Source organism: Typopeltis vanoorti, chromosome 16 (assembly GCF_054136105.1).
Source record: "Typopeltis vanoorti isolate ZY-2024b chromosome 16, IOZ_Tvanoo_1.0, whole genome shotgun sequence".
NCBI classification, from domain to species: domain Eukaryota; kingdom Metazoa; phylum Arthropoda; class Arachnida; order Uropygi; family Thelyphonidae; genus Typopeltis; species Typopeltis vanoorti.
This window is the reverse complement of record NC_143564.1, coordinates 25,228,379-25,251,453: the sequence shown is the minus strand read 5'-3', so window position 1 is coordinate 25,251,453 and position 23,075 is coordinate 25,228,379. Positions and strand designations below refer to the sequence as shown.

Here is a 23,075-nt window from a genome sequence, read left to right as displayed (position 1 = left end):
GAAAAGATTTTTGGTATTGGTCAGCTCAACTTCACTAAAAATTATATTTAGTGCCACACCTGTAAAATTGATATCAGCGATAAAAAAAAAAAGTATAATGTGTGAGTTCTGTTGCCACTGGATACACGCATCCTGTATCCAGTGGCAACAGTATCTTGTGCACCGATTTGTCCATTTTTGGACAAATCGGTGCACAAGATATATATCGACCTTAACCAGCCCTATTTTTGTTCGCTGTGCCTCCCATCTGTAAAATGACTCCTGAACTTAGGCAAACAAATTGAAAACCTTGAATAGCACATCAATGCTATAAATAAAACTTTCCTCCAAAATATGAGCACTAGAAACCAAGCTTGAATCAACTTGTGATAAGTCTGCACTGCAAGTTCAACCTTCTCCGCAAATGAACTCCATGACCTAATCACATCAACAGTACATAACTCGATGTAGACCAAAACTTTCCACACCTCGTAAAAGTGATTTGCGACACACCGACAAGTACATCAAAACTAATAACAGTGATCAACAACAAGTTCAAAGACGCTTGTCCCCAATCGCGCATACATGCTTGACCAGATTTAACATTTGCACAAAGGGAACAAGGATGCCAGCTTCGAAAAAAACAACTTGCAGAAAAATGTCAAAATGGTGACGTTTTGGTGACTACAGTTGGATCATCGATTACAGACAAGTTAAATTGGTGCAAAAACAAAGTGATGCCACTAGCAGCCACCATGGGTGGCTGCTAGTGGCATCAATGGTAGTGTCCGCTACCACTTTCAGTCTACCAAACTCCACCTACTCTTTCTGGCAGCAACTCAAATCTCACCTCCTCCTCAGCACTATTTATCTCAACCTTCCAAACTACACATTCTTTAACTCCTTTCGACTCAAGGGTGGCATCTGTGCATACATCTGCTCCAACATACCTTGCCAGAGAGCACCCAACCTAGAATCACCCAACTTTGACCTTCTTTGGATGAAAATAGCCCTTCTCATCTCAGTCAAATTCGTAAGCTGTCTCTATCACTCCCCTAATGCAACCAAACCACTCTGAGCTCTTTAATTTCCCCTCCTTAAAAATGGACTTTCTCCAATCGCACTTTCCCAACAGCAAAATCAACCACCTAGGAGATTTTATGTCCACAACACCAACTGGCTTTCCTCCTCCAGCTGTACAGATCTTGCAGGCAGAGATGCTGAAACATTTACCATCACTAATGATGTACACAACTAGTTCAGATGCCAAACAGAATACCTGATAACCCAAACCACTCTCCAAATACCTTAGATCTCTTCTTGACCAACGACCCTTCCAAATACACACTGAATGTAGAGGGGGTCCCCTAGGCAATTCTGACCACAACCTAGTGCTCATCTCCTGGTTTAACCCTCCTACCGGCCAAGGTGGATGAAATAGCAAGACTACCCCAGACTTTTTCATGGATCAAAACTTCATTGGCATTCTATCTTTTATCAAGTATTTACCTATCTCCACTATTAATCCCTTAATGGCGATTTGAGAGCCATTAGCGGATTAACTGTGGTCGAGCGACTTTTGTGTCACTTGTCTTTACATGTACGCTGTTACTTCGAATTTTCTTCACTGTACTAGGATATTTGATAGTTTTTTTTTTTTTTTTTTTTTTTTTTTTTTACTGGACAATTTATTTCTTGTGTCTTTTTCCAAAAATAGAAGTTTCACATCTTCCAAAATAAATAATCAATCCTGAAATGACCATAGATCAGCCTTTGCAATGAATATACTTTAGTAATAGTTAATTTCCTCCACTTTACTGACAATATAGATTCTTTTTCGCAAATTTTCAAATGATTGTTTACATTTAAAATATTTTGTCAAATATTTATATTTTTAAATAACATTTAGTGAAATAAATATGACATTTTGCTTTCTTTCTGTGCAAAATACCTTTATATGGATTGTCACATTTCAATTTCAGGAACGATTGTTTTTTGTTTTTTTTTATGAACAACAAATGATTATAAACTGCATTACTCGGTTTCCAATATTGTATCTTTTTTAGTATCAAAAATTTATACCTAATGGTATTTTATCAGAGACTCTTCGCCTTCTTCTTTTGCTGAAAATTGCAACAGAGGTTTTTTTTTTTTTTTTTTGTAGGATGCACATTACTATAATACCACTGTAGATATGTTGAAAATATAATAGGAAGGATATCCTGTATGCAATGATTAAAAATTTATGCTCATTTTTAAGATTTTTTACTGCACCCCCCCCCCCCTCCTGTCCTGGAACTGAGTTGCATAACTACTTTAAATTTCTATAGCTTTGAAAGCTTTCAGACAGTATTCAAAATCTCTTATTTCAGTTTACCGTTTTGATAAAAGAAATAAAGCAATAATATTATTGTATATCAAAGCTTCTAATTCTGTACTCTTTCTTTGAATCTGAAATCAGCTGTCTGCTGAAATTATTCTAAGATTTAGAAATACCATGCTGTATTTTCAACATGTAAAACCCACACAAAGAAATTGCAATTGTGTTATTTCTGTTTCTTTTTTTTTTTTTTAAATCTAAATATTACTACTTCTATTTCTTCTGATTGCTATTTCTGAAATACGTCTTAGAAATGCTGGACAATAATCCTCTTACCTAGAGGAAAAGCTAAAAGTCTTAGATTACGCTTTTGAGAAACACAAGATAGAAAGTTTTCTAGAAGTCGCACTAAATTGGCTCAAGCAAGAATGTCTGGTTTCGTTTTCTGTTGTTCAGATATCCTAACACAGTAAAACTGACATTTCTTTTACAGGCTGATGAAGTATTTATGCCAAAAATGATTTCTTTATTTATAGTGATCAGTTTCACTTTTATTATCGAAAAATTCTAAATTATTTGATAATTATCTTGAAAAAAATTACTGCCTATTGCTGCTGCTTCTCTTGCTTGCCATCTCACAAATGAATTGTATATTGGGTATACTTTCTAATATTCCTTTCTGCCCAGTAACAAGTTGTAGACTAACAGAGATTACCAACTCCCCCCCCACCACCACCACCACCACTGGGAACCAGATCAAAAGAACATGCCCAGAAGGCAGCACACTAAAGTACCTCGTGCAATAACTGAATATTTTACAGGCAGAAATTCCTTGTTCTGTTTTTCCATCTTTCTGATTGATTAGCAGACATTCGAAGCATATTCTGATATTGCATTTGTAGGATGACAGTGTTTTTAAATATTAATTTCCCCTATTAGCCAACGTCACATAACTTCCTGATTTATAATAATAGGGAAATAATACGTATATTTTCTTATTTATAATTTGCAAATTTATAATAATCAAAACTTAGTTTCTGTGTCGAAAAAATTAAACGTTATGTGGAACAATTATTATGGAAAAATCACGAATGAAATAAAAACTGTACCTATGTTTCATAACAGCTTTCAGATGTCTGGTAATGTTGCAACGGGAGGGGGGGGAGTGATGCTATCAAAGTTGAAATAAAGTTCATTGATGCATTTGATATACATATTTTGAATGATAAAAATAACCAAATGTATTGCTTACTTTAGAAATTGGAGAATAAAATATCTGAATTATGCAGTAAATATCTATAACTGTTAATTTCATTTTGTAATGACCAATTATACAGGGAAACCAAGAAGGTGAAAGTACAAAGAACAGTAGATTACTATATAATATAAAGAAAAAATTTAGTGATATGATTAAAGAATTTCACATTATTCTCTATAAAGCAAAGTTGCTCCAGCATGTCCTAAAGGAAATCTGTGAAGTATTATTCGATTTCTATGGTTTTGTACAAAAATAAAAATAATATAATCTGGAACGTCAGCAGCTGGTTTTCTTTTCTTTTCTTTTTTTAAAAGAATATTTCAAATAATTATCATGAATTAATTTCTTCGAGAACAAAGAATAATGTTTTGTCTAGAAAGCGATCAGAAAAAAATTAGCGCAAAAAAATTAAAAATGAAATTGGTTCTCCAAGGTAAGCAATATTTAAGTGAAGAAATTATGCAAGACCTTTATTTTGTCCTGAAATTAAAATTAAATTGTACAATAAAAAGAGAAATCAAAAATATAAATAATTTCTCTACTTTTAGTCTATCCTATATAACTAAAATCCAGTTGACCAGCATAGAACAAGGATGTGTGTTTCTTGTTATAGGCAACTGAGAGGTAGCTACGAACGTGAGATAATCCAATTAACCGTTCTCTTCAGCATGAGGGTTTATCACACCTTCTAATGGACAGGATGGTCAAATTGCACTTCTTATCCTGGTTCTTTAAACAGGTGGGCTGAATCATATCCAGATTTAGTTGGACGTCTATAGATGTCCTGGCCATTTGGAAGGTTAAAACAACCAGAGGTACTAGACAGGGGGACCCTACATCAACAAGCATTTTCACTGCACATTTAGAAAGAGTAATGGATAAAATTAAGGAAGATGCAAAAGAAATATCAGTGCATGGGATGAAAATTAACAATCTGAGATTTGCAGATGATATTGTTATTATTGAAGAATGCAAAAGAGAACTACAAAAAATATTGAAAACTGTCAAATGAGGAAGGGAAAAGATTTGAACTTGCTATGAACTTGGAAAAAACAAAGACAATGGTATTTGGTGAGAGGAACATAAAACAAAAGATACAAGTGGATAGAATTGATATAGAAAATGTTGAACAATTCACATATTTGGGAAGTAAAATGACATATGATTTGGATTGTAAAAAAGGAATAAAGATCAGGATTGCAAAGGGAAAAACAAATCTGAAGGCCATGAATAACATCTGGAAAAGTAAAGTGATCAGCCTGCAAACAAAACTAAGAGTACTGGAAACATGCATTTTTAGCTGTGTACTTATGGATCTGAAATGTGGGTAATAAATAAGGAATATAGAAAAGGAATTTTGGCATTTGAAAGAACTTGTTACAGGAAGATTCTAAGAATAGGATGGGTATAGAAGGTGACAAATGAAGAGCTCTATTAGAAGATACCACCAAAGGAGAACATATGCAGAAGATTATAAAATGAAACCTACAATTATTTGGACACATCTACAGAATGAGTGAGGACCGGAAGATAAAGGCATTCATTTTGACAATGATTTGTGGATGTTTAGGGCAGATGGAAGGAGAGTGTGTGCTAAGTGTGACCTGAACGAGGAATGATGACAGAAAGTATTAGTAGTGAGAATGTCACAGGGAAAATGCATGCACGTTCGAAAGAGAAGAATGGTGAGAAAGAGGCAAAAAATGTTAAAAAATCAGTAAATAAGAAAAAGAGTGATTTGAAAACCACAATGGATGTTAAAAAATATGACAACGAGGTGAGAGTGGCAGAAGGAAACGAAATTGAGAGAACGAATGAAATTGCAAATGCTGAGAACATTAATTCAATCGAAAGAATGAATGATAGCGAAAGTTGGACGTATGTTGGACCGAAAGTATGGAAACACAGAAGGATGAATGAGAGTGAAAGTGAGAAGAGGGGTTGAGAGTTGGAAAATTAGAATGATTGAATGATAGAGAGAATATGGCATGAGATTCGAAAGTTGAATTGGACTGGATGAGGCAAGAGATGAAATGGATGCAGAATGAAATTAAGAAAATTCCAGTAAAAACTATTAAAACAAATCATGATGGCATGAAAGAGTTAACAAAAGATAAGCAAGTGGAGTTGAATGGTAACTCCATTATTAAAAGAGTGCTGGATGATAGGATGCACAAGGTATGTTTTCCAGGTGGTAAAATGAGTAGAGTGATTGAGACATTGGATATGAGGCGGGAGATATCAAAAGAGTTAATAGTTTTAATAGGTACAATTGATTTGACAGTGGACAAAGAGCATGTCAGAATGGATATCAGGAGGTTGCTTAGAAGGATAAAAGAGAATAGTGTGACAGGAAGGTAGTCAGCGTGTTGCCTAGGGATGACTGTGGTGAAATGAGGCGGAGAGCAAGGATTATGAATGATATGCTGGTTGAAATGTGTGAGAGGAGATGGGAGTACAGTTCGTTAATGTGTGGAATGAGTTTGACGGACGAAGTGAGCTGTATAGGAGCAATGGACTGCATTTGAGTGGTCATAGTCTGAGTCGCTTGGAGAGACTGCTGCTGGAAAGCAGAGAAGTGAGTAGAGAGAATGAATCAGATCAAGTGGGAAGTGATGGGGAAGAGCATGAGAGTAACACAGGAGAGATTGAAGAGGTGATTATGAATGGGGGAAGTGAGTGGTATGAGTATAGAAAATGAGAGAATGGGTGTGCAAGTGGAGCAGGGAAATGGGGAGGCTCAGGGTGGACAGGGGTACACATCGTGAGAAAGGTAGATGCTCCAAGAGGAGGTGAGAACATGTGTAGACAGGAAAGGAATTGGATGACCTGGGATAAGGGGGAAACAGTTGAAATTGAAGGGGTTCTAAAATGAAGAAGGAGAAAGGGAAATGGCCTCAGTCGAGCATTGAGAGATCACATAGAGTGAGTGGTATCAGTGGAACTAGCTGTAGATCCAGAAATGAGCTGTTGTGTTTGTATACAAATCCTAGAAGTATAAGAAACAAGGCAGATGAAATGGTTGCACTAATTGCGTCTGTTCACCCACAGATTGTCGGAATAAGTGAGACCTGATTGAAAGAGATGACATCCTGACAGGAATAGAGATGGAAGGCCATGATGTGTTTCGTGAGGATAGAAGGGGTAAAATGGGAGGGGGAGTGGTATTGATGATAGAAAAAGAGTTATGTCCATACAAAGTAGAGATGCAAGAGGGAAATAGTGCCAGTAGTTTTGAGGCAGTATGGTGTGATAGAGGTGAATGGAATCAAATACTTGGTGGGATGATGTTATAGACCAGCTAATGTGGACGGTGGTGATAATGAAATTAGCCAAGAAAATAAGAAAAGGGTGATCATTATGGGTGATTTTAATTATGGCAATATAGAATGGAATGATGAGATAGCAACTGGAAGCAAAGAAAATGTGTTTCTTCAGTTTTTGAGGGATAACTACCTCAGACAGTACAGGGTGTTCGGGATAAATTTGACATATTTATAATTAATTATATTTTTCCGTAAGTTACATGTATTAACACACACTTCTCTTCATTTAAAAGTTTGGACCCTTCTTCATTCATATACAAGATGTCAGAAAGGATGGATAGCTGGAACCCACCTGAATCATGGAAGAGAATAACTTGTATCATGATGATTCGTGCCCGCCATCAAAATAAGGATATTACGACTGCTGCCCAATGCTCCCTGAATACAGTAAAAACAATCAGGCATGAACTAGAGACTTGCAATGGTGACTACGAGGATGTAGCAAGAAGAAAGATCCCTAGCAGACGATCTGATTGCGTTCGTACAGCAGAATTCCTCGCAAATCTGCAGGAACAGGTGTTGAAGAACCCTGGCATTGGAATTCGGGCTTTGTTCGTGGAGTTGCTAACTGTAGTCAAGCCCTGGATAACAAGGGTAGCCAATGGTAGGCCGTATGTATGGCAGCAGGATTCGGCCCCTTGCCACACCTCTGGGAAAAGTCAAAAATGGTTGTCTGAAAATTTCTACGACTTCACCAGTCCAAATGTTTGGCCTCCAAACTCCCCAGACCTTAACCCCATGGATTATTTTGTATGGGGCGCAGTTGAAAAAGACACCAATCGCACTTCCAGTAATACAAAAGCCCAGTTAATGGATAAAATTAAAACAGTTTTTGCGGCCCTTCCCAGGGAGACTGTAGCATCAGCTTGTTCGAGGTTCCGAAGCAGAATTGAAGCTGTGATCGATGCTAATGGTGGTTATTTTGAGTAAATCTTGTTGATAGTATTGTAATTAACTCTGCCTGTAATGTTTTTTGTCAATTCATTAAATTTAATAGATACAAAGAAGATTTTCTTTTTCCTTACGAAACTGTCAAATTTATCCCGAACACCCTGTATGTCTGAAGGCCACGAGGATTGAGGGTCTTGGATTTGGTCATCTCATCAGAGGATGTAATTATAAATGATGTGTAAAATCATCCCAATTGGTGAGAGTGACCATGAGGTGATTACCTGAATGATTGCCAGCAGTGTGAGGACCTCTGTGAGAAAAGGGTATATGTGGAACTACAAGGAGAGTGATTATGAAGAGCTCAGGATACAGCCTGCAGGTGTAGCATGGAATGAGGAGTAAGTTGAAAAAGAGATCAATGCACCTTGTGGGATTTTCAAAAAATATCTAGTAGATGCAATGTCTAAATGTATTCCAAGGGTGAGAAGGTTAAATACTTTATTTAGGTAGGTGTGAGATAAATGAATAAAGAGATTAAGCATGCGATACAGAGAAAAAGGGCATTGTGGAGGCAGCATAAGAGAAGTGGAAATAACCAATTCCATGAGGTCTACAAAGACCAGTCAAGGAGGGTGACTTGCTTGGTGAGGGTAGCTAAAGAGAGGTATGAACAGCAGTTAGCTAATGAAGCCAAAAAGAATCCTAGGGAGTTCTTTCGATATGTAGCCAGCAAAAGAAAGAATGATTATGGAAGGATGACATTGATTGGAGAAAATGGTATAAAGAGAGCTCTTGTGGAATGTGTGGTGGAGATACTTAATGAGCAGTTCATAAAGATCTTTCAGTCTTGTGAATGTGACTTCATGGAGAGATTAAGAGCAGTTGAAGATGGGGAAGAGAGAGACTGACTGTAAGTGAGCAATTGGTGTATGGGGAGTTGTGTAAACTAGATGTTAATAAGGCTGTGGGACTTGATAATATATCACCACATACTCTGATGGAATGTGCCAGGGAGTTGACACCTGCCTTGTCATATTTATTTAATACAAGTTTTGCACTTGGTCAAGTTCCTAAGGAGTGGAAGGAGGGCAAGATTGTATCACCTTCATAAAGGAGGTGATAGAACTCAAGCATCAAAGTATAGGCCTATCTGTGTGTCAGGTGTTGTGGTTAAGTTGTTGGAGAAGCATGTGAGAATTAGGATCCAGAGTTGAGTTGACAACAATGGTATTATCTTTGATGGACAGCATGGATTTTCTAAAGGGAGGGCATGTTTTAGTAATCTACTTATTTATTACAATAAGGTGGCTACTTCCTCGGACAGGGGAGAAGGATACACGGTAATATACTTAGATTTCGCAAAGGCTTTTCATAGATTACTGCATGATAAGTTGATAGTCAGTGTAGAGCAGATGGGTTTGGATATTAGATTAGTGCATTGGACTGGAGACTGGCTTTCTGATAGGTATCAACAAGTTGTGTATGGGGGGAGCGATAGCCAGGAAAAGGAAAGTCACTAGTGAAGTGCCTCACGGGGATGTTTTAGGGCCATTACTGTTTAACTTGAATATTAATGATATTGGTGAAGATTTGAATAGAGATATTCAGTTGTTTGCAGATGATGCAAAATTGGGACGAACCATGAAGCGTAGTGAAGATGTTGTAGCCTTACAAGAAGACTTGAATAAATTGAAGTGATTGGCACGGAAATGGCGATATGAGTTCAATATTGCAAAATTTAAGGTTTTAAAATTTGGAAAACAAAGATGGGATGCAGAATTTATGCTTGGTGAGAATATATTCTTGGAGGTAGAGGAAATAAGAGATCTGGGGGTGATAATGGATAAGGATCTGAAATTTAGGGGACACATAGCCAAAATTGTGAAGACAACACAAAAGCTTCTGGGAATGATGTGGAGGACACTGACGTGTAGAAGTAGGGAGATTCTTGTTCCATTGTATAAGGCTTTGATTAGGCCACACATGGACTACTGTGCCCAGATTTGGTCACTCGGTTTTCAGAAGGATGAAGAGATGTTGGAAAGGGTCCAAAGGCGACTGACTAAGGTATTTTCTGACCTCTGAAATGTTGAGTATGAGGAAAGATTGAGAAGATGTAATTTGCAGAGTCTGGTGGAAAGGAGGATGAGGGGAGATATGATTGATCCTATAACAATCCTTACCATAAGTTGGTAAGGGATTGTTATAGGATCAATGCTGGAAAAGTTCTACAGAGAATAGTGGGAGATCAGGGGAGAAGCAGAGGTCATCCCTGAAAACTGTATAAAGAGTGTGTGAGTAGGGGAGTGAGAGACATGTGTTTTTCATGCAGAGTTGTAAATGATTGGAATGCCTTGCTGAGAGTGTGGTGTCTGCAAGGAGTTTGAATGTGTTTAAAACATGGTATGATGAGCTGTGTGTGTGATTAAACGACCTCCCAGATGAGGCTTTTACTCCGTGAGGTCTTGGGATAATAATAATAATAATAATAATAATGTTTAGTATTATCAGTGGTGTAAACAGAAGAGGTAGACCATACAGAGAATGGATAGGCGACATAAAGGACTGGTGTCCTTTATGTCGCCTATCCATTCTCTGTATGGGTGTACAGAAACTGCGTCACTGTGATCTGGACAAAGAAAGGTGGAAGAAGATAGTGAAGGAGGCATCAGACACCAACAGGTAGTGAGCCCATAGTTAGTGATGATGATGATGATAGTGGACAAAAGAGCTTTGTAAAAGTTTGGTCTGCCTTAGTGATTTACTAACAATTTATTACCTAATGACAGCAGAATTAGATAAGGAAAATGGTTACACCATGATACTGTTTGTGTTTTCATGTGGGATTCTGTTCAAACATACCTTTACAAAGGTATGTTTGGACAGAATCCCACATGAAAAGCTTGGAGCACAAAAGTTTGAGTAAATGGGAATGGATGTGAAGCTGGCAGCATGGATGGGGGGGGGGGAACTGACAGACAAACATCGGAAAGTAGTTGATCTAAAAATCAAGATGTAAGTGGAAGAATTCATTATACTGATTAATAATGGAATCACTTATACTAATTTAAACCTTTTTATTTGTAGAATGTTTGGATATGTTTCATAGCCATTTTCAGTACAATTATAGGAAAACAGTCACAAAAGGAGAACATCAATTCACTATTGAAAGAGCATAATATTTTATGCATTATCAGCTGCAGGGGAATAGTTCCTTCTGCATTAATAAATATCCAAAAATAATTACATGAATGGTGAGTATTAGTCAGTAAGAAAGTTTAAGACGTTGGTTTTTGTTTGAATTGTGAATGTGGGCTTCATAGCTTTCTTAAGCAGTCTTTCAAGAAGAAAATAAGTTGTATGTAACACTTACGCAGTTTGGTTTTGTTCCACTGTATCCTGTGTTTTGCAAATAATGTGTGGTTTGTTTAACCAGATTTATTGTGTTCTTTAAGTGAAATATATTCTTAATGTTATTCAAGACAAATTTGTGCTTAGCAAACCGACTATGCATAATAGCATAAGCCACAATAGCAGGGTATTAAGTAAAATGCACAATAATAAAGATGGGGATATTTGTCCTTAGGAGAGATATGGAAGGTATTAAGTTTATAAACTGGACGGAAAGAGACTTGTAAGGCAATCTGTTGTAGTAGTCTTGCTATTTTTTTCTGAAAGTCCTTTAACATATTACCAGAAGTTACCAGAATACATATTCTGTTAACTTAATGAAGCTGGTTAAGATGACAGACATAATTATTGATTATTTTATTGATAGTTTTTGTATTATAACTACTAGAGATTAAAGATAGCTCTGATAATAGACATTTCTTTGTTTAGAAGAGAATCTGTAGAACATTTTGATGAGCATAGTCTACTAGAGATTTAACTATGCTATATTTCTGACAAGGGTGATGATGTGAGTTAGAATCAATGCATGTTATAATTATCCTTTGTATTTCCATATTGTACCTGAATTCACTTGTGTTTTGTTTTGCAGTCAGTATATTGACACTCATCTGACCAACCTTAATAGTTCTTTCATTATTATTATATTTAGATTATGGAGAATGCTGTTTGCAGCCACCCACTATTGATCAGATACTGTTGGTCCATGGGAAGTATTTCATTTCCTTGCTACCTTTCATATCTGAGAGGCGTTTCTCTATCCACCACTGGAATCCATGCCCTCTAGGAGTTTCAGGCTCCCCAGAGGGATCATCTCATAGCTTACATAAATGACAATATCCAGTTGCATCAACAATTTGCACCTTGTATTAACTGTCCCATTAGAATTTGGGATCTAAGAAATTACATTTTACAGGGGGGGGGGGATCATTATACAAAACAAAACAGAATCTATATCTCTGCAAACTTTTGTGATTATTTTCTAATATTACGGTAACAGGATCTGCCAGAGGATGAAGTTATAGTTAGATGTGTTATGCAGTGACAACAGAAAAAAGATGTTTTCATTATAATTTAGAGTTTTTGTTTTAATTTTTTGGGAATCTAAGATAGATAGAATGTGTAGTCTATGGATAGTTTGCATTTGTTGAATTTGTACTTTAACATAATATTTTAGTATAGTCTGTTAGTGTTCTTTGTGCAATGTTTGAATAACAGCGACTGCCGCAGTTTTTTTTTTTTTACCAATATGTTATCATTGAGTCTTCTACCATTTAAGGACTACATTTTATATAGCATATTACAGGATTTTATGGTATGCAGTACTTGCTACATGCAACCCGGCAGTTAGAAATATGGCAGGTGAGAGACTGGGGAGTGCATGCTTGCTTAAAATGTTGAAAAAGGGAAGAACTTGATGATATTGAAATTAGCATAACAGACTTCAACAGCATTACATTGGAAAGGAATGAATGCCAACTGAGAGAGACAATTAGCATGATCGAGGGAGAAGAAGATAAGCAGCATGTGAATAAGAATAGAAAATTAGAGGGTGTAGTAGGTTTGAAAGATGGTGTAGTTTTGACTCTAATTTCACTCTAAAGCTGAGTGAGAGCAAAGTTGCTTGGAGAGATAGAGAGAGAGAGAGAGAGAGAGATGCAATAAAAGAAGATGTGGAACGTATAAGCAATGAGTTAAGAAGCATCAAAGAAGCGATTAGGAGACTGGAAAGAATCCATGTGAAGTGAGTGAGAGTAGGAGCGAGTGAGTTATGGGTATGTAAAAGGGGGGAGAGAATGAGAGAAATAAGGTAAGATAGGAAATTAGAGAAAAGCAAGACAGTGCAAGAACCAGGGATTGATTGATTGATGGTTTATTGGTTCAAAAATAGCAAAAATCATACTGTACCAAAACAAGGACCATGGATGGAGAGATGACAGGAGGGCAGTTAAGTGTGAGAGAACAATCAGAGAAAGTGTCAGAGTGGAGTGAGAGAGTGAGTGAGGGATGCATGTGAGAAAGGAAGGATCAAAGTGGTAAACAGTGTGATGTATGGAGATAGATTCGATAATCCGCAGAGTGCAAAATAGAATGCCAGATGGCTGTTTGCCTGGAGTAATGATAGACATTGTGACTAAGGTAATTAAGTGAGGTGAAAGATTGGATGGTATGATCATGAGGGTATGTGTGAATGACTTGAGAGACAGTGTGAATCGGGTGGAAAGAGACCTGAGGTTATAATAAATTTAGTTTAATCCTTTATCCAAGTGTGAGCAAACAAAGTTTGCGCCTGAAAGTATCTTCAGGACTAGGGTAAGGTGGTACAACACCGGGCAACTCGTTGCAAAGGTGGAGCAAGAAAACATCACTTCTATCTCAGTATCTCCCATAACGCAAAACGCATCTCCTTGCGGATATGTCTAATGTTATGCATTAAGGGAAGGGCCACTACCCAGACTAGTTTCGACCTTTATTGAGGTCTCTTCAGTGGGAGCCAGGCCCAGTGCATAATCTCCTTAATGCATAACATTATACATATCTGCAAGGAGATGTGTTTTGCATTTTGGGAATACTGAGATAAGAGTGATGTTAGCTTGCTCCACCTTTGCAACGAGTAGCCCGATGTTGTACTACCTTACCCCAATCCTGAAGATACTTTCAGGCGCAAACTTTGTTTGCTCCCACTTGGATAAACGATTAAACTAAATTTATTATAGTCCAACCAAGTGAAAAATAAACTTTCAACATCTTTCTCTAAATCCAGAGTAATTTAATAAAAAGGTGGCACACCGTTTGGCAACTCCTATAGGTAGAGATGACCTTGCTATTACTTTTGCCTGGTATCTCCACATCTGGGCCTGGCTCCCACTGAAGAGACCTCAATAAAGGTCGAAACTAGTCTGGGTAGTGGCCCTCCCCTTAATGCATAACATTATACATATCCACAAGGAGATGTGTTTTGCATTTTGGGAGATACTGAGATAGGAGTGATGTTAGCTTGTTCCACCTTTGCAACTAATTGCCCGGTGTTGTACTACCTTACCCCAGTCCTGAAGATACTTTCATGCGCCAACTTTGTTTGCTCACACTTGGATAAAGGATTAAACTAAATTTATTATACTCTAACCAAGTGAAAAATAAACTTTCAAGATCTGAGAGCCATGCTTGATGTTGCAAATGACAGAGAGAGAGAGAGAAGATAGTCAGTGCATTACCCAGGTATAATAATGCAGAGTTGATGAGAAGAGTGTCAATAAGGAATGTTATGCTAGCCAGAATGTGTCAAAACAGAAGTTTGGGTTATTTAGTACTTTGGAATGCATTTGAGGACTGAAAAGAACTGTATGTGAGAGATTGCTTGCATTTGAATGAGGAAAGTTGTTTGCATTTGAGAGAATGTAGTTCTCTGAACAAGTGAGAATGTCAATGTAGGGATGCTAGAATTATCAAGGTGGATGGTAGTGTATGGTACAAGGGGTGGTCTCTTGTGGGAATAGTCACTTGGGAGAACACATGGTGTCATGTAGAATCCAGTGGAGTCTGAAAGGAATAATGATTGTTATAGAGACATTGACAATGTGGTGATGTTTCTTTATACTAATGCCAGGCGTATTGGAATAAAGGAGATGAATTATTGGCATTGGTACCAATAAGACATAGTTCATGGCAGATGATTTACTAACAGGAAAAGAAGTAGCAGGATATAGCATTTTTCGGCAGGATAAGAATGGCAAATGTGGTGGTTTGGTTTTGCTTATGATGAGTGATGGGTTGTGTCCTCTCAGAGTGGAGGATTTGGAGGACAATGGCTGTAATGGTTTTGAGAGCGTATGGTGTGAGGTGGAGGAGAGAAGGACATGATTTAGTTTGGTGTCATTGTAAGCAAGGGGAGCATGGAGGGGAAACAATAGGAGATGTTTAATCAGTTGAGCTTGGCAAGTTGCAAAAAGAAGAATCATTATGGGAATTTTAACTATACAGTATAATCTGGGAGGCAGAAACTGTATGTAGCATTAAGGGAATGTAATTTTTGGGATTCCTAATGGACAAATGTGTTAGGCGACGTGTAGCAGAAGGAGCATAAAGTTGAACAGTTTTTGGATTACATCATAGCATTAGAAGATTTGATTCTAACAGAGATGTCATCTCTGTCCAGAGTTGGGAGAGTGATCATGTGGTTTTTACTTGGAGTATCAAAGATAAAGGAATTTATGTGGAATTATAAGGCAAGTAATTGTAATAATCTTATATACACCAGCTTGGTGCAGTTCCATGGATGGATGAATTGGAAAGGCGAGATATCTGCAAGTCATGAGGACTGGGAAGAAATATTTATTATCAGCAATGGTATGTTGTATACCTTGAGTTAAAAAGAGAATACAGTTTAGTGTAAAGTGGATGACAAAGAACATCAAATGGGAACAGCAGGTGAAAAATAGGTTATGGAAGAGGTATGGAGAGAGGGATAGAGAGCAAAAGCATGAAGAATATATGACTCAGACCAGGACAATGACTAGTATGGTAAGAAAGGCAAAATTGGAATATGAGAAAAGATTAGCTTTGAAATCTAAAGAAAATCCTAAGCAATTCTTTTGTTATGTTTCCAGTAGGAGGAGGAGGAATGATTGTGAAAAATTGACCTTGTTAGACAAAGATAGAGTGTTTGATACAGAGGACATAGTGGAATTGTTTAATAAACACTTTATTGGGATATTTCATTATAGAGACAGGTTATAATACTAGATGGATGAACAGTTAGAGGTATATAAGTATATTATCCACTTGGAGAATGTGTTTCCAATACTGAATACTTTGGATGTCAATGGGATCAGATGAGATTTCACCATGGGTTTTGAGGGAATATGCTAAAGACCTGCATGCTGTGTTGATCTAAGTTTTCAGTGATATTCTCTCTACTCGAAATGTACGGAAGGACTGGACAGAGGGTAAGATAGTGCCATTAATAGTGTGATAGAATGAAAGTTGGCATTTCATGCCAACTCTCACAGATAACATTACTCTCAGCCAGGCTGGAAAATTTGGACATATCTAACAAAGTAAATTCTCTACAGTAAATGGAATATTAAACGATATACTTAATTGATGACAGTTAATCAAAAAATAAAAAATTATGAATGTGTATTATTTTATCAAAACCAACAACTATTATATGGCAGAATGCCAAAGAATCACAGAAGTAGGAATGAGACACGACAGCATGTTATACAAGACAAACCAAAAAAAAAAAATGAAGACATTATTATTATTATTATTATTATTACATCTCCAGGGAGTCCAAGGACTCATTTTGGGAGGACACTCTACTTCGCTAAAAAGAACAAAAACAGACATTAATATAAATAAAAAAATACAGAAACAAATGGAAGGAATCTAGAATGAATGCCATATGAAAGAAACCATAACAGTATTATAGACATGAGATAAACCAGAAATAGATGCAGAATGCCAAAGCATTGGGTAGAGACCAAAATGGCCACCTAGGCCTACAGTTATGAAAGGAAACAAGAGTACGAGTTTCTGTTTTACTTACATTTGTACCTATTTAGGTATTTACTCCAATGGTTGTTGAAATTCCTTGGCTTCCTAATAATAAATTTCTAGCCTCGTGAGTGGCAGATATGAGAGTAATGTTATCTGTGAGAGTTGGGATAGATTTATTAAGGGGGTGCTCTTGTTTTAGTAATTTGATTGCCTTTTCTAATGAAGTGACAAGAGCAGTTGATGAGAGATTGGCATATGCTGCCATTTTTTTGGAGAGGCATTACACTGAAATGACTATGGAAAATGTATTTAAAAAGTGTCGATGGTAAAGAGGTAACAAAGCAAACTAAATAAGTGAATGACTGAGTAATCATTATTCTAGGATGAGACATTGACTAATGGGGGGAACAGAGGTTTCCCCATTAATCACTTATTGCAGAATAACTGACTAATGGGAGTATAATATTGCAGAAGATCAATGCAAAGCAAACACTGCCATTGGATTTGGTTACATATCAGCCCATGTATTATGAGAATGTGCAAGGGAATTATCACCTCTACTGACTAAGCTGTTTACTTTAAGCCTCAATACTGAGAATGTGCCAGTGGAGTTGGGAAAATGGCCAAATAATTCCTTTGCATAAAGGAGACTCCAAGAGAGAAGTAGAAAATTATAGGCCAATTAGTATTTCAAGAGTGATGGTTAAGGTATTGGAAACATGGTGAAAGACAGAATTCAGAACTTCATGGGTAGGAATATGATACTTTGTAAGGGGCAACATGGTTTTCTGAAGGTTAGGTCTTGCTTAGTAATTTGCTTACTTTTTGTAATCAAGTGACAATGGGATTGGATAAGAGAAATGGCTACTCAGTGATATTGCTAGACTTTGCAAAAGTATTTGACAGGATTCAACATAGAACTATAGTGCATACATTAGAGCAAATAAGGATGGTATGAATCTGATAAATAGCAGGTTTCTGATGGACAGATATCAAAGAGTGGTTTATGGAGGAGTTGAATCCATGAGAGGGCAAGTGACCAGTAGTGTACAACAGAGTACAGTACTTGATCCTCTGTTGTTTAATTTGTATATCAGTGATATAGGAAATGATTTAATTCTTATCCATGTAAGAGGGTGTGTTTCCTAAGTGAACTTCCAAGTATTTGTTTCCCTCTGCAGACAGTAGCTAGACATAGGGCATCGATTCAATTTCTCCATTTGATACACCCGAGTCCCGTAGTTTTTTGACTCCTGAGGCTGCTTAGTATTGTTGATATACTGTTTCTATGTTAGAGAAATCTTTCTCTTTGCAAAATATAATAATGTCATTATCATAATACTATCAGGGTTATAGCTTGTAAGAAAGTTTAGGATGGAATGGCCTTAACAACATGTTTATTTAAATAAGTAAGAAGGCTTATGTGTTCAGAGTACATGCTAATTTATTTAATGGAACTGTGGGCTATTTAATAGCCCTAGAACTGTGAGCTATTCTTGGCAGCATCTCCAATGCAATGGCAGATAAACAATTTATTAAAGTCATAAGGTAACACCAGAAAAAATTTGAAATCCTCCAACATTGTAGTTCTATGGAATGACCACAATTACAACAAGACTGTGTTGTTGTCAATTTATCATTGGTAGCCCCAGATGAAGCTGTTAGTATGTTGAGGACATAACTTTGTCGTTACACCCAGTCAAGTTCCAAAAGTAAAAGTAATGGCTTCCATTGAATGGAGAATATACGATCTGCCTCCAGTGATAACCAATCACATTCATCTGAATGTAGCCAACATTCTCTGCAAAAACAATACACAAGAAAAGAAATCAAAACTTTATACAGTGATAACAATATTGCAATAACTATAGCAGACAAAGGTAATGCAACTGTGGTGATGAATTTAGCAGAATATGAAGCAAAATATACATACTTTTACAAGATCAGTCTACATATCAAATTGTAGATCGTGTTCCTGCTAACTCTCAAAATAATAAAGTTGGCAAATTATTAAAGAAAATCACTTCCTAACCAAAAGAAACAATTAACAACCTCAAGCCTTTTCATATTAAAACACCTAGAATATATGGAGCACCAAAATTTTTCAAACAGGGTTTGAAAAATTTTGGTGCTCCATATATTCTAGAAAAAACTTTTTGAAAGTTTGTATGTTAGAGAAATCTTTTTGAAAAAATTTTTCAAAAAGATTTCTCTAACATACAAACAGCATACCACCCTTGTTGGTATGCTGTTTGTATGTTAGAGAAATCTTCCTCTTTGTGAAACTATAAATATGAATTCATGCAATTCAATATTAGCTACAATATTGGCATAAGAGAGAGTTGGTACTGACCTTTGTCCATTGCTTTCGGCAGGACTGGGATTTGTATGTTTTCTGAGATTTTAAGATTCATGAACCCTCTGACCAATTTTTGCTGAGCCAGGGCTGATGCCTATTGTTGGCAATGACTCATCACTGCTTGTTGTAGCCTTAACTGAAGAGAATGTGGAGCTTGTAAAAAAGTCTATATAAAACCAAAATGCAATCCTTTACAAAGACAAAGGAAATTTTGAAGAAAGGCTAATAACTTTTGAAGATTTAGCATAAGATAAAAAATAACTTAGCTGCACAATATATCTTGAGCCATTCAGAGATATCAGAGAGTAGTTTATTCAGGAGTAGAGTCCAAAAGAAGGCATGTGACTAATGGCATTCTGCAGGGTTCTGTTTAATTTGTTCATTAACGATATAGGAAAGGATCTGCGAGTAACTGTTCAGTTATTTGCTGAAGATGCAAAGTTGAGTAGAGCAATAGTTAATGATAATGTCAAAGAGTTAATAGATAATGTCAAAATTTTGCATGATGATTTGGATGGATTGGCAGACTGGGCAAAGGAGAATGGATGTCAGTTTAATGTGACAAAGTGTAAGGTTATGCATTTTGGGGTGAAAAGATTACCAGCTGTATACCATAGCAAAAGTGTCTAAAGCAGCTCATCAGACTACTTGGTTACTGAAGAATATTTTGATGAGTACAGACAAGCAGGTTATTTCCTCCGTATCGAGTCTTGATAAAACCCCCATCTTGACTACTGCATGCAGATCTGGGTGGCAGGGTTTCTTGGTGATCAGGAGGAGAAGGAGGAGGAGAGGATCCAGTGGTGAGTGACCAAGATGGTAGCATGGAATGAACCTTACGAGAACAGGTTGAAGATTTGTGGGTTATAGAAACTGGTTTATAAGTGGAAAAGGGGTGATATGATTGAGACATACAAATTACTGAGGGATTTATACAAGATTAATTCAGAGGAAATTTTTCAGAACAGGTGTGTTGGTGAGAGAACTAGGGAGCCATCTCCATGGAAACTGAGCAAGATTGTAGTTAGCAAGGGAGTTGGAACTACATTTTTTGCTTGAGAGTAGTGAATGAGTGGAATAGGTTGCCAGAGTCTGTTGTGGGTGCCATGGCTGTGAATAAGTTTAAGGCAAAGTATGATAGATACTGTGCAAATGTTGGGTAGTTCTTGACATGATGTTTAGGGTCACCCTTGATGAGTCTAAGGACTCCTCGGAATTCCCATAATAATAATAATAATGATTATTTTAATATAATATTTAAGCATAACTGACCTTAAAACTCATTAGGTTTAGGCAGGAGTGATCTGAAGCTTGTCGGTCTCTTTCAGTGACTATGGAGTATATCCCACGATATGTATATATAGATAAATACAGATATAAATTTTTAAAAACTTCAACAATTTTGATTGGTTCATGAAAACATAATGGAATGTACTAATATTATTGCTTAATATATATATATATATAATGCCTGGCCAGCCTGGTTGGCCGAGTGGTTAGTGTATCCGCTCTCCAGCCAAAAGGCTGCGGGTTCGAATCCCACCATGGGGCATGGATGTTTGTGATTATCTGTGAAAATAATAGTGGTGGTGGGCGGTAGATGCCGCCGGTGTTGATGATGACAGTTGTGGTTCATTGTAGTTGGCAGATTGAGTGGTGGAGACAGAGAGTTGCAGAGTAGGTGTCCTCCCTCGATGAGTCTTTGGACTCCCTGGTGGTGTCATGGAATAATAATAATAACATATATATATATATATTTATTTATTTATTTATATTTATATATAAATGTGTTAGCAAATTTTACAGTTAAATATATTTAGTGATTAATACATTTTATTTCCCTCCCCTCTACTCCCATTTTTATTATTTTTTTTCAGGCTGGTGGAGGTAGAAATGAAGTGGATCCTAGATTTTTAACATTGTTTTCTGTTTTCACGATGACTTTTCCATCTGATGAGAGTCTTTATCATATTTACTCATCTATCCTTGATGGTCACACTCAGTTATTTACCTCAGAAGTGCATGAATTGGTTCCAATCATAACCAAATCTACTATGTCTCTGTATAAATCTGTAGTGCAGAAACTTCCTCCTACACCATCAAAATTTCATTACATCTTCAATCTGCGAGACATCTCTCGAGTATATAGTGGTCTTTGTCTTTCTACTGCTGAAAGATTTTCGTCGTCATCTCAGTTTGTTCGTATATGGAGAAATGAATGTATGAGGGTTTTCTGTGATAGACTTATCAATGATAGTGATAACAAGTTGGTTTTGGTAAGTATATTACTATGATTTTCGATTTTCCATTACTTTGCAATATACAGTAAAGTATTATTATTATCCCTATCATCATCATCAGACACTTGTGAAAGCAAAGCTGCATAATGCAAAAAGTTAAGCAAGTTTGAGCATGGTTAGTAGTTGGAATATTATTTTTATTAATAATAATGGGTAACCCCCATTCTTTCACATAAGCCTTGTCAAATTATGCATTAAACTTATTCGTTATCACTACCAAACTTAGGCACTACATTCTTCTAAACATTCGCATTCTGTGCAAGAAATCTGCTGCGCATTTCCTTTCTCACATAGTCCTTATACAACTTCCCAAAATAGTCACTTGTTCTTGAAAGTTTTCCCACTTGGTTATACTATAAATTAAAGATACCAAGAAATTATATACTTAGTTTAATCCTTTATCCAAGTGTAAACAAACAAAATTTGCTCCTGAAGTATTTTCAGGACTGGGACAACTCATATGTAGACGCTAATGACTTCACATCACTTGCCTTAGCATTCATAATGCAAAGCACATATACTTACGGACATGTATGATGCTATGCATTATGGGAAGGGTGGCTACCCAGACTAGTTTTGACCTTTATTGAGGTCTCATCAGTGGGAGCCAGACCTAGAGGTGATGCTAAGGTTGAAGTAATGCAGAAGTCATATTTTTATATATGAGTAGCCAAAAGGTGTCGCACCTTATTATTAAAATATTCTGGATTAGAGACAGTTGTTGGAAGTAATCTGAAGTCATTAGCTTCTATATACAAGTTGTCCCAGTCCTGCAAATACTTCAGGTGTAAACTTTGTTTGCTTACACTTGGATAAAGGATTAAACCAATTAATAATAAGGTGTGACAATTTTGGCTACTCATATATAAAATGTGACTTCTGCATTACTTCAACCTTAGTATCGCCTCTGGTCTTGGAAGTTTTTTTTTTTTCTTCTACTTGGTTAGATTATAAAAAATTTAGTTTAATCCTTTATCCAAGTGTAAGCAAACACAGTTTGTGCCTGAAGTATCTTCAGGACTGAGGCAACTCATGGTAAAGGTGGACCAAGCTCTCATCTCTACTTGTCTTAGTATCTCCCATAATGCAGAGCACATCTCCTTGCAGACATGTATAATGCTATGCATTAAGGGAAGGGCCACTACACAGTCTTTATTGAGGTCTCGTTAGTGGGAGGCCAGACCTAGAGGTGGTGATACTAAGGTGGAAGTAATGGTCTAACCAAGTGGGGGAGAAAAAAAAATTGCCAACATCTTTCTCTAAATTTAGAGTAATTTAATAATAAGGTGAGACACCTTTTGGCAACTCGTATAGGTAAATATGACTTCTCCATTACTCCTTAGTATCACCACCTCTGTGTCTGGCTCCCACTGACGAGACCTCAATAAAGATAGACTATAATTACTATAATTATATCTCTAGGATTTGTGCCATCTATTGGCTTTTTGTAATATATTATGAAATTCATATTTTTCTATATCATCTGCATTATTAGTTGGTGCATATACATTTATAATTTTCACTTTATAGAATCTTGAGTTAAATCTTGCTCTTGTGCATCTTTCTGTAATTGGTTCCATTGTATCATTTCAGCTCTTGCATGTGAACTTTGCCATTTCTTTTGCATGTGAACTATCCTCATCTTTGTTTTCATCATATATTATTGTTTCTCCTGAACTTAACTGGATCATTCTCTGTCCATTCCATCTTGTCTCGCTTATTCCCAATATTT

General features: G+C 36.6%; 1 protein-coding gene across 1 annotated transcript in view; it reads left to right on the top strand.

Moving 5' to 3' along the window:
• Window positions 1-23,075, top strand: part of Dhc98D (Dynein heavy chain at 89D) — a 1,285,966-nt gene that overhangs the window by 743,633 nt on the left and 519,258 nt on the right. The window contains exon 40 of the mRNA XM_090406627.1: window positions 20,921-21,319. Within this exon, the coding sequence (XP_090262753.1) occupies window positions 20,921-21,319 (399 nt within the window). The remainder of the gene's footprint in view (window positions 1-20,920; window positions 21,320-23,075) is intronic.